Here is a 12,725-nt window from a genome sequence, read left to right as displayed (position 1 = left end):
TCATTGCTATAGTTGAAATAAGGGTCATTTTCACGAATCTAACACTTGACAAGATGCAAACGTGTCGGCAAATGCTTTCACTTACTCATATCTATCAAACGCGACTTCATTGTTTCCAGGGAAAAAATCACACGGGCAGATAGTTCTAAGAGAAGCGTACAGCCCCATTGGCACCCATTCATTATTTACTTGGCTGCGATAACATAGCTGCAGTGCCACTCCTGGCCACGCCAGCTAGTTGTCGTTCTTGTACAAGATTCCATTTTCTTTGGTGGCAACGAAAACCAATGGTGCCAAAGTAGGACCACGTAACAGCAGGAATAAAAACACAACATTTTCTGGGGGAGGACCCCCACACCACCTTCCCGTGACCTATTAAAGGTGCTAGAAAACTGAAAATTTGGTGCTTGAAGGTGCTTGAAAAGTGCTTGAATTTGTTCATGAAAAAGGTGTGGGAACCCTGTTTTCCCTTGGGGGTTTTAGCTGTTTAGTTTGACGACCCCCTCTAGTGGTTTGGAGTTCAGATTAATTGTTAAGTTAATATGGTTCCCCTTGTTGGCGACTATCCTGGTCTAGGAGATATGAGGCATTTCTTTATTGCCATACAAACATACACTGTGTGCAGAATTATTAGGCAAACAAGTTTTTTGACAACATCGTCCATTTTATGCATATTGTCCGCCACCACCCTTTATGGACATGAACCTATTGGATTTAAGCATTCCAGGTCATGCATATTGGTATAATAAGAGACGGTGTGATTGAAGGAGCCCAATACCTTATATCAGGGCAAAATTAGTGTGCATAATTATTAGGCAACTTTGTTTTCCTCTGGGAAAATGAGCCACAAAAGAGATCTAACAAACTCTGTAAAGACTATAAACAATTTGTAGTCTTCTAGGGGGATGTGGCTGTCTTGAAATATTGGTCACATCTAATGCACTGTTACAAGCCATCAGTGTCGCATGACATGTGGTCACAAAGTAACTGCCAGATTGAGAAGAGTAGAAGATGAAACTACCACAAAACTATTATCCTGCAGTGCTGTTATATTCCAGAACTGAAACCTATATCGATTGTCAACAAGAACATTGTATTCAGCATTCAGAGACATGGCCAAGGTAAAACAGGCTGAAACCTGAAGACCACTCAACAAGAAACTTATGTCAAGATTGGGTCAAGAAATGTCTTTAGACAGTTTTTTTCCAATGGTTTTAGGAACTAGTGAAAGTGACTGTTAATGGACCAAGTTGATGAGCCTATGGCTAGATGTGCACACTCATATCAGTTCCTGAGTTCCACTCAAATACCAGCAGATTACTGCATAAATACCATTGTCTTCGTAAAAGATGCAAATTTCTCCCTCTAAAAGATCCAGCCATGGGTCCATCCACCCTCTTTGTCAAGAGTCACTTTCCCAAGTCCATAATACCTTTGAAAACTCTGACCCCAGGTATTTTTGACCCAGTCTTGACTTAATTAACTTGCTGAATGGTTGTCTGGTGTCATCCCTTCTTACCTTGGCCATGTCTCTGAGCGCTCAATACCCTGTTCTTCTGGACACACAGTGTTGGTTTCTATTCTGGAATATGATAGGAGTGCAGGGTAATATTTTTTTGTAGTTTCACGTTAAATTCTTCTCAATGTTTGGCAGTGACATTTCTTAAGAGACTGATAACTTTGTAACGGTGCATCTGATAGTTCTGTGCGAACGTGACCAACATCTTGCTAATTTCAAGACAGGCACATCCCTCTAGAACACTTCGAAATTGTTTATAGACATCTCAGAGTTTGTTAGATCTATTTTGTGGCCCATTTTCCCAGAAGAAAACAAATTTGCCTAATAATTATGCACACCTGATATAAGGTGTTGGGCACCTTCAACCACACCCCCATCTTATTATACAAATATGCATGACCTGGAATGCTTAAATCCAATAGGTTTTCATGTTCATATAGATTACTGTTGGAAAATATGCATGAAAAAGACAATATGGTCAAAAAACATGTTTGCCTAATAATTCTGCACACAGTGTAATTGGCGGTAATTGTTGACGTACAGTCCCAATGGGATGGGAGGAAATTATTTTTTTATATTGTGGTGCTTGATACATTTCTCTTAATTATTATTATAATTTAAATTATAACTCGTAAGTAGTTCCATAGCGCTGCACGTATGTCAGTGGAAGTGGACTTCTAAGAAATCATTAGTAAAACATGGCCAGAAAATGAGTGAATATAGTCAAGTCCAACAAAAAAGAAAAATGTCTCATCTTCAGCATTTTTTTTTACCGTACACTTGTGATGAGCTATTCTCCAGGACACTTCGCTCCGCCATTATAACCTTGTGCTTCTCAATTTAATAATTTGAAAAGCCCCCATTGAAGGGACACAGTCACATTCCACCCTTTAAAAATGGCTTTGCCCGTTTCTCCATGCTCCCATCGATCTTATCGCTGTCCTTCCAATGTCCTCTTCCTCCTCCCTCGGACGGACAATAGTTACTCCCCCTGCTGAAATTTATGGCATTGGTCTTTGGAGGGCATTGAGGTTGAATAGCAACTGTCTTTTTGCACTGAAGCTTTTGAATGAAGCCATTGCACATCAGTGTAATACTCACTCACTCACTCGCTCACGTACATAGGCAGGCACACAGAGAATGTGTGTGTGGTGTGTTAGTTGTGATTATGTCCATGGCTCTAAATTAACTTTTATCATCACCGGCCAAAATGGCTACTACGTGTTAATCTTACTAGCCAAACACACTCTCACTAATGGGTCAAAGTGGCTAGTAAGTTGCTCTTTTCTACCAGTCAAACTGAATTTTCACCAGCATTCAGCCAGTTGGCGGCTAATTTAGAGCGCTGTTTGTCTGTATGTCATAGTAATGTGGCCTCTTCTTTTCATCTCCCCTATTGTCCGCTCCCTTCCCCTCCCTGCTCTTGACTCCCCTCCCTGCTCTATTGTCCCTGCTCATCTTTGCTGCTGGCCTACATGCTGTGGGATTAATTAGCGGCTGCCCTTACACACTGAGGTCAAGTGTGTAATGGCTTAGTCTGTGTAAAGTGTTAGTCTTACTTTTGTTGGGCAACACAGCAGAGAGCCATCACTCTTGTCTTGCCCTTGATGTCGTCTCTCACACCCACACCACCCACTCCTTGCCTTTTCTCTCAGTGTGTCTTCACACTAGTAGTTCTGTTCTCCTCTACCGCATTCCGTCTCTAAGAGATGTGAACTTGTGACTTGTGACTTGGATTAGATTTAGGCTTGAGTCACAGATTGATGACTTGACTTGGCAATATTAGGAATTACTTGTGACTTGACTTGGACTTGTATGCTATTGACTCAAAATGGCAATGAATCAGTGTGTTTCACTAACTTATGTTAAGAGCAAAGTCATGAATCTGTCTGACATTTCCCGTCTGTCTCTCTCTCTGTTCTCTCCTCAGGTCACTCGGTGCCGTCGGTTCTCCAGAGCACGTTCCACGCGCAGGCGTGCGAGGAGCTGTTCAAGCACCTGTGCATCAGCGGCACGCCCAAGATCCGTCTGCACACGGGGCTGCTGCTGGTGCAGCTGTGCGGCGGTGAGCGCTGGTGGGGCCAGTTCCTCTCCAACGTGCTGCAGGAGCTCTACAACTCAGAACAGCTGCTCATCTTTCCCCAGGACAGGTCAGCAGCTCACATATGCAGAACACACACACACACACACACACACACACACACACACACACACACACACACACACACACACACACACACACACACACACACACACACACACACACACACACACACACACACACACACACACACACACCTCAGAACAGCTGATCATCTTTTCCCCAGGACAGGTCAGCACTGCACATACACTGAACACACAAACACAAACACAAACCACTCAGAACAGCTGCTCATCTTTCCCCAGGACAGGTCAGCAGTGAGCAGTTCACATACGCCGTCACAGGAAACACACACACACAGAGAGACGCGCACAGAGAGACGCGCACACAGAGAGACGCGCACACAGAGAGACGCGCACACAGAGAGACGCGCACAGAGAGACGCGCACACAGAGAGACGCGCACACAGAGAGACGCGCACACAGAGAGACGCGCACACAGAGAGACGCGCACACAGAGAGACGCGCACACAGAGAGACGCGCACACAGAGAGACGCGCACACAGAGAGACTCGCACACAGAGAGACACGCTCTCACCATCTTCCTCTCTCTCTTGCTCTCTCTCTCTCTCGCATTTATGCACATACTCCCACACTCCATTCCAGAGATCGACAAACCGGCTCGAGAGGGTAAAATGACGGAGATGTGTGCATTCTGCCTACGGCTTTGACATCTGCTGTTTTTTATGTATTTATTTTTTTATACAAATTGATTCGTCCACCTGCCTAAGGAGTTAATTGGCAGCTTTTGCTGTCTCAACCTGTTCACCTCTTTCATACATAAACATATACTGAGAATTCATGAAGCAGAAGTAAAAGCTTTAAATGAATGCCATGTGTATTCAGACGTGCCCCTAGTGATATGGGCGTCATCAGCTCTGCAATTTCTCTCTTGTCATTTTCTGATCCAATTTAATTTAATTTCCGCCTAAATCCACCATGCTGAGCCCAGGCTCATCAGTCTGTACCGGGACACGGAAGTGTAAAGTGTAGTAAAGTGGACACCAGGGGGTGTTGGGGAGCCCTTGGGTGGCGTTGAGAAGGATAAAGCTAAGAGGGGGGGGGGGGGGGGACAAGGGGGCACTGGCAGGCTTATGACTAGGTAAAGGGGGCACTGGCAGGCTTATGATTAGGTAGAGGGGTCGTTTATTAGAAAAGGTTGAGAATCACTGAATTATTAACTTGTCTTGTGTGCTGCCAGGGTCTTCATGCTGTTGTCCTGTATTGGCCAAAGATCTCTCCTAGCCTATCCTCTTCTCTTCTCTCCTCTTCTCCTCTCCTCTCCTCTTCTCTCCTCTTCTCCTCTCCTCTTCTCTTCTCTTCTCTTCTCTTCTCTTCTCTTCTCTTCTCTTCTCTTCTCTGCATCCCCCTCCTCTCCTCTCCTGTCCTCTTCTCCTCTCTTTTCTTCTCTTCTCTTTTCTTCTCTTCTCTTCTCTTCTCTTCTCTTCTCTTCTCTTCTCTTCTCTTCTCTTCTCTTCTCTTCTCTTCTCTGCATCCCCCTCCTCTCCTCTCCTGTCCTCTTCTCCTCTCTTTTCTTCTCTTCTCTTCTCTTCTCTTCTCTTCTCTTCTCTTCTCTTCTCTTCTCTTCTCTTCTCTTCTCTTCTCTTCTCTTCTCTTCTCTTCTCTTCTCATCTTCTCTTCTCCTCTTCTCTTCTCTTCTCTTCTCTTCTCTTCTCTTCTCTTCTCTTCTCTCCTCTCCCTTGTGTCTTATGTGACTAATGTCTTGTCTTGTGTGTGTTTCCAGGGTCTTCATGCTGCTGTCCTGTATCGGCCAAAGATCTCTGAGCAACAGTGGTGTGCTGGAGGGGCTGCTGAACCTGCTGGACTCCCTGCTCTCCCCCCTGCAGCAGTCACACAGCCTGCAGGCACGACGCACAGAAGGTCAGGCCCTATCACAGTCTTGGAGGCACACACGCACACACGCACACGCACACGCACACGCACACGCACACACACACACGCACACACACACACACTTCTAGAGTAGGCATTCATAGATGATCCCACCTGGTCTGCCTAATTAGTCTCATTCTCATTGCTGTTAATTGACCCTACCTTCCAACACCAGGACATGATTGCAAACAATGTTCGATTGCACGGACTGCAACTGACAGTGTGTTTGTCTGTTTGTTTACTTATTTATTTCTTCAGGAGTGCTGGACATCCCGATGATCAGCTGGGTGGTGATGCTGGTGTCTCGGCTGCTGGACTACGTGGCCAGTGTGGAGGACGAGGCCAGCGCCTCCAAGAAGCAGCTGGGAGGGAAGGACCGCGACCGCTCCTTCACAGGTCCGACACAAACACTCTTAGGGGCAAAACATACCAAAGCCGAACGGAACGGTCACGGGCCGAACGCGGTCTTTCTGCTTAGTTTCGGCTGGTGTGTCGGCGTGCCCGGCCAGTCATGTTCAAAACCCCCTCACAGCCAAAGCTAGCTTGCTACATTGCCATTCATTTGAATGAGACACCGCCAGTCGACGATGTGAAAAATACGCTCGAGTTCTATTTTCCAAATGCTGCGCGGCGCGGAGCCGGCTCCCACGCCACTGACGCCCAACTACCGCCGGTTGGTGTGTAAGGACAGATATGTTTCCATGTATTTTCACCAACGCCGGTAAAAAACGTGGCCGTTCCGCGACACTTTACCGCCCTAGTGTGTAAGACCCCTTACACTACCATAGACCAACTTCACCTGCTCTCTGCACAGCTATGGACACAATGAAGAAAATTTCCTTTTTCCTTTTTTTTTTAAAAGACTTTTTATTTTTATATGCGTTTTATGTATGTGTTCTACTGAGACCTTCGCAGGTCCGTCACAACCACTCTTACACCACCATAGACCCTTAACACGCGCTGCTCGACCACTGGAAAGTTGTAATAGTGGTGTAGTACTATGGTGGTAAAACATTTTTTAGTGACGGTGACGGTGCACAGAGCCTTGAGTCGTTGCCATTACGACTTAGTTAAAACTAATAAAGGCGAAGGTCAAATTTAAGGAATATTCGGGTGTTAAAAACGTGCATGCATAAATAATAATGTGAATGGCTCCATATTTATTCAGATAAAAGAATTACAGAAAGCATGGCTACTTTAGAATTTGTTTATTGAAGAGATTATTGTTTTCCCTGGCTGGTCATGTGATTACAGGAAACCAGTGGAGCTTCATCAACAACAGCCTTCAGTCCCAGAACATGAGCAGATCAACCAAAGGCAACAGCAGCTTAGACCGCCTGTACTCCCGCAAGGTCCGCAAACAGCTGGTCCACACCAAACAGGTAAATGTGTCTCATCTCCATGACCATCCTCCTCTTACCAGGGGCTTATCCTGATTTACCCCTGAACCAGCTTCTTTGTATAAGTTAAGGAAAATGAGGAGTCCAGGCTCTTCTATTAGATGATTTACCTCTTAACTTAACCTGGTTTACTTCTGAACCAGCTTCGTAGTAGAGGCACCTGCAGTTAACTCACCTTTGGCTCAACTGTGTTAGATACAACTTCTCTGGGTAGTGTCTGTCTACCTTATTCACTGTATGACAGCGTTTGCTTCTGAATGTGATGGATTTTAAATTAATTGTTAAATAATTAATTATAATTATTAATATTATATTAATTGTTTTATTTTTTATTTTTCTGGTATAGAGACAAGGACACGTACAGGAGTGGGAAGGGGGTGGCGGTCAGGTGGCCAGTGGAGGGTTTTGCAGGTTGTGTCACGTGACATCCCCTGGGGGAGTCTGTGGTGGCACCAAATTAATCATGCCCTTTTCATTGCAGCAGTTAAATTTATTGAAAGCCAAACAGAAAGCTTTGATGGAGCAAATCGAGAAGGAGAAGATCCAGAGCAACAAGAGCTCATCGTACAAGCTCCTCGTGGAGCACGCCAAGCTCAAGCAAGCCACGTCTAAGGTGAGAGGTAGACTTAGTTCTCCGACTAACGCTAAGGACACATACAGGCGAAACGAGTGATACAAAGAGAGGCGAAATTCAGTGTTCCATTCTGACTGCTCAATCGTCATCAGGACGTTGCAGCAAATCAAATTGACTGAAACAGTGATGTTGTTGATTTTATTGTCTGCTGCAGGCGAAATTCACTCCTCATTTGCATAATATTAAGCTTGGTCGAATAATTTCGATTCGCTTCGCTCCTGTTCGCTTGCCTTCACCTCGCTCATAGGAATGAATGGCAAAGTTCGCTTCGCCTGTCCAAATTTGCATCAATGTGTCCCTTGCGCAAATCAGAGCTTGTGAAATATTGAACTCAACTTCACTTTTACCATAGGTTTTGATACCGCTTCATTTAAGGTTTTTTTTAATGTCTTGCCAACACCTACTTCTGCTACTCCTTTTGTCTTAATTCTACCCTTACGGTCCTTTTTTTTTCTCTGAATTCCTGACTGGATGGTCAACTCTCTCTCTCACTCTGTCTTTTCCCAACTCTAATCCTAACTCTTTTTTTCCCTCCTCCGTCTGTCGGTCCATCCTTCCGTCCGACCCGCAGCACTTTAAGGACCTGATCCGGCTGCGGCGGACGGCCGAGTGGCCGCGGTCGTCGTTGGATACGGAGGCGTCGGCGAGCGGGGCGGCCAAGGAGGCTCCCGAGGTGGAGCTGCTGCCCTTCACGCTGGCGCACGAGCGCTGCATCTCCGTAGTGCAGAAGCTGGCCCTCTTCCTGCTCTCCATGGACTTCACCTGCCACGCAGACCTGCTGCTCTTCGTCTGCAAGGTGCCACACACACACACACACACGCACACACACACACACACACACACACACACGCACACACACACAGATAGAGACTCACACACAATACTCACACACATACTTCACCTGCCACGCAGACCTGCTGCTCTTCGTCTGCAAGGTGCCACACACACACACACACACACACACACACACACACACATAGAGACTCACACACACACACACACACACACACTCTTACACCCTCTTCCTGCTCTCCATGGACTTCACCTGCCACGCAGACCTGCTGCTGTTCGTCTGCAAGGTGCCACACCACACACACACACACACACACACACACACACACACACACACACACACACACACACTTCACCTGCCACGCAGACCTGCTGCTCTTCGTCTGCAAGGTGCCACACCACACACACACACACACACACACACACACACACACACACACACACACACACACACACACACACACACACACACACACACACACACTTCACCTGCCACGCAGACCTGCTGCTCTTCGTCTGCAAGGTGCCACACACACACACACACACACACACACACACACACACACACACACACACACACACACACACACACACACACACATACTTCACCTGCCACGCAGACCTGCTGCTGTTCGTCTGCAAGGTGCGACACACACAAACACACACACACACACATACTTCACCTGCCACGCAGACCTGCTGCTCTTCGTCTGCAAGGTACACACTCATCCTCCTCCTCCTCTCTCCACCTTCTCTCTCTCTCTCTCTCTCTCTCTCTCTCTCTCTCTCTCTCTCTCTCTCTCTCTCTCTCTCTCTCTCTCTCTCTCTCTCTCTCTCTCTCTCTCTCTCTCTCTCTCTCTCCTCATCCTCCAGGTGTTGGCGAGGATAGCTAACGCCACGCGACCCACTATCCACCTGTGCGAGGTGGTGTCTGAGCAGCAGCTGGAGCGGCTCCTCCTCCTGCTGGTGGGCACGGACTTCAACCGCGGGGACATCTCCTGGGGGGGCGCCTGGGCACAGTACTCCCTCACCTGCATGCTGCAGGACATCCTGGCAGGTAACAAGACATACCATATATGGATATATACTGTAAATGAAGGGTTTATTTGCAAAACGGTGTATCCAGGGTTTAAATTGGGGCGGAGCCCTCCGGAGCGCAGCTCCGCCTCCTCACCTCGGAGGGACAGCCAAACGGAGCTGCGCTCCTGCTGCCCCACCCTCAGTGTATTCACAGTTCATATATTTTCAGCTCTTCTTGAAATATAATATTTTTATGAAAGTTTTCCAATGATAGCAACATAAAATAAGATTAAGGGATTAAGGGCATTATTTCAGTTATTATGCATCTGCATTCTGCACATGCACTGCCAGACACCACAATTTCAGTTTGTAGCAACGTTGCAACTTTGTTTGCAACAGTTGAGCGGTCCGGAGCGCTTGCTCTTTCTCACAGCTAGAACTACTCTGCTTCGAGTTTGTCACTACTTCAAGCCTGTCCTCCATGCTTTCATGTTCAATGTGCAAAGTTAGTAGGCTAGATACAATGCCTTTTACAAAACGGAGGTAAGCTGTAATTTCATTTGATATCGGCTAGCTTTCAGGCAAAGTTAACCAAACAGTCATGCAGAATAGCGTGGTGTCTGCCTACTTTAACAGCAGTTTGTTAATGTGGGAAAATCAACATCAAGTTTGGGATTTCCGTCCATTGTTCTGTCAGAATGTGTAGCCATTTGGTTGCAGGTTACTTGTATGTGGGCTTAAACATGCCAGGAACGTATTAAGTTTTTAGACAGTAAGCAAATGACAGGGATTCCTGCGTGTCCATCCTAGCGTTGCGTGTAGAGCAGTGCACCGTCTCTCTCGCGCTAGAATTGCTGCAGCAAGTTCCAATCTATTGCCGCCTTTTGCCAAAGTTATTGCTTTGCAAAAAAGCATTTGCTTAATGCGACTGAAGTGATATTAAAACATATGCACGGAGCGAGATAGCTGAATTAACTATACTACTGAAATAAGAACGCCCATATAATCAGTCAGCCAAAGGGGCAATCTGTAAAGAAAAGACGTGTCCGAGTGAGAAGATTCTCTGCAGACTCCGCCTGATTTAAAGTGACAGTGCACACTTTCACGCACTGTAATAGAACAAGATAGCCTAAGCATGCATTTTTATTCTTTTAACTTTGTTACTTATTAGGCATAAAACGTGCTAATAAATGCATGCTGAACCCATGACATTATAGGAGAATTTAAATCAATCATATGATCTTTTAAAACAAATTGTTATTCACATCAAATAATATGAGTTCTTAATAGTCTTAGGTCTACACCTTTGTAGCTTGATGGTGCATTGATGGTGGTCAGCATTAAAACTTTTTTGCCCCTGTACTGACCGTCCAATAGCATAGGCCTACTGTTGCCAACTGACAGGAGAGAATATTAAAAAGTAGGCTACATAAATGCATCAGGTGTGATACTGGTCTAACTGTTACTATTTTTTTAGCAACCTAATATAGTGAAGAGGGAATGAGGGTACCTTGCCGTTTTTCTCATAACTAAGTAATACATTGATTTATGTATGATATTAATTATGGGCAATAACTTCATAGAATACATGTAGGCTATTTGCCTGATGGGGCGATGTTAAAATTGTTTTTTTTTGTTTGTTTTTTTTGTTTTTTTAAAAAGCTATTTTGACGCGCGAGTGAAGGGCTCCCCCACCTTCCAAAAGCCAATTTAAACACTGGGTGTATCTCCATTTTTTGACTTTTGCATTTTATTATTGAAAATGGCTGTTCAGTAGTCCAATCACCTATGTGTGAATTCTTACCGTTCAAATATTTTGAGAACATACATTTTAACCTATATAAAATGCATTTTGCAACGCAATTCAGTGGAATGCCCAATACAAAAATGTCAATTTCCCAACATTCTACAAAATGGAGATACACCGTTTTGCAAATAAACCCTTCATATAAATATTATGGACAGTCATGGGTAAGCGGTTAGCAGGGTTCCCACTGGTGCTTGAATTCCTTGAAAATGCTTGAATTTCAATTAAGTGTTTTCAAGGTTGTGAAAATGCTCGAAAATGCTTGAAATTTGTGTCGAGTCAAACTCAGTAAGCCAAATGATAGATAAATTAATTGTTCAGGTACATCAAAGATCTGAGGGAGTGAGATGCCTCATGGGATTTGTCATTCGACACCCTAAAATTGATTAGAATGCAGGAAATTGAATCTTTAAAACACAAAAAATTCTGGGGGAGGACCCCCACACTCCTTGCCGCGTGCTGGAAAACTGAAAATTTGGTGCTTGAAAGTGCTTGAATTTGTTTATGGAAACGGTGTGGGAACCCTGGGTTAGGGTGTCAAGCTTGTAGCCCAGAGGTTGCCCGTTCGACTCCCGACCCGCCAGGTTGGTGGAGAGTAATGAAGCAGCGCTCTACCCCATCCTCCTCCATGACTGAGGTACCCTGAGCATGGTACCGTCCCACCGCACTGCTCCCTTTCGGGCGCCATTGGGGTCTGCCCCCTTGCACGGGTGAGGCATAAATGCAATTTCGTTGTGTGCATTGTGCACTTGTGTGCTGTGGAGTGCTCTGTCACAGAGTTTCCCAATTGGCCTTTCACTTTCTTCCCTGCCCTACAAGGGCTAAGTGCAGTGACTACATCAACATTGAAACTGAGAAAAAATGTGTGCGTGTGTGCGTGCGCGCGCGTGCGTGCGCGCGTGTGTGTGCGCGTGTGTGTGTGCGCGTGTGTGTGCAGGAGAGCTGCTGTCTCCGGCGTCCCTGGACGGCATGGACGAGGGGGCGTCCCTGGGGGAGGAGGCGGGGGCGGCCGCGGCGGTGGCGGCGTGCGCGGTGGCGTCCGCCCTGGCCGAGCCCGAGGAGGCCCTGGCCCAGCCCTCGCCCCTGCCCCTGGTGGAGAGCATCGACGAGACCCTGCCGCCCGATATCATCGCAGGTACTCCCGGGACATCCTCCTCCTCGGTTTTCCAAAGTGCGTTGGTAGGCCCGTCCGTAACCACCCTCCCAACCCAACCGCCTTTTTTTATTTCCAATTTATCCCTCCTTCTCCTCTCCTCACCTACCCACTCCCTCCATCCCTCCCTCCCTCCCTCCCTCCCTTTGTTCTCCTTCCCTTCCCCCTTCTCTCCCCCCTCTCTTTCCTTTTTGATACACAACGTGCTCTTGATGGAGTAAGGAGGATGAGTTTTTGTTTCATGGTTTTGTTTCATCTGATATTAATTTGTTGTTTCTTTCTCTTGTAGAGCTGCATGTATTAAATTCCTCTTTTTTGTGTTGTATTGTTGTCACACAGCTACTAAA

General features: G+C 46.1%; 1 protein-coding gene across 6 annotated transcripts in view; it reads left to right on the top strand.

Annotated features, from left to right (window-relative positions):
* The window catches only part of birc6 (baculoviral IAP repeat containing 6), a 267,517-nt gene that overhangs the window by 67,436 nt on the left and 187,356 nt on the right, over positions 1-12,725 (top strand). For 5 of the 6 annotated variants that reach the window (XM_063191494.1, XM_063191495.1, XM_063191493.1 and 2 more), the window contains exons 32-39: positions 3,450-3,669; positions 5,424-5,560; positions 5,831-5,968; positions 6,827-6,954; positions 7,454-7,585; positions 8,178-8,402; positions 9,272-9,455; positions 12,163-12,396. In XM_063191494.1, the coding sequence (XP_063047564.1) occupies positions 3,450-3,669; positions 5,424-5,560; positions 5,831-5,968; positions 6,827-6,954; positions 7,454-7,585; positions 8,178-8,402; positions 9,272-9,455; positions 12,163-12,396 (1,398 nt within the window). The remainder of the gene's footprint in view (positions 1-3,449; positions 3,670-5,423; positions 5,561-5,830; positions 5,969-6,826; positions 6,955-7,453; positions 7,586-8,177; positions 8,403-9,271; positions 9,456-12,162; positions 12,397-12,725) is intronic. The other variant, XM_063191492.1, reaches the window with a different exon arrangement.

The sequence above is a fragment of the Engraulis encrasicolus genome, chromosome 24 (assembly GCF_034702125.1).
Source record: "Engraulis encrasicolus isolate BLACKSEA-1 chromosome 24, IST_EnEncr_1.0, whole genome shotgun sequence".
NCBI lineage: Eukaryota > Metazoa > Chordata > Actinopteri > Clupeiformes > Engraulidae > Engraulis > Engraulis encrasicolus.
The sequence above is the reverse complement of the archived record's forward strand: the minus strand, read 5'-3'. Positions and strand labels throughout refer to the sequence as shown.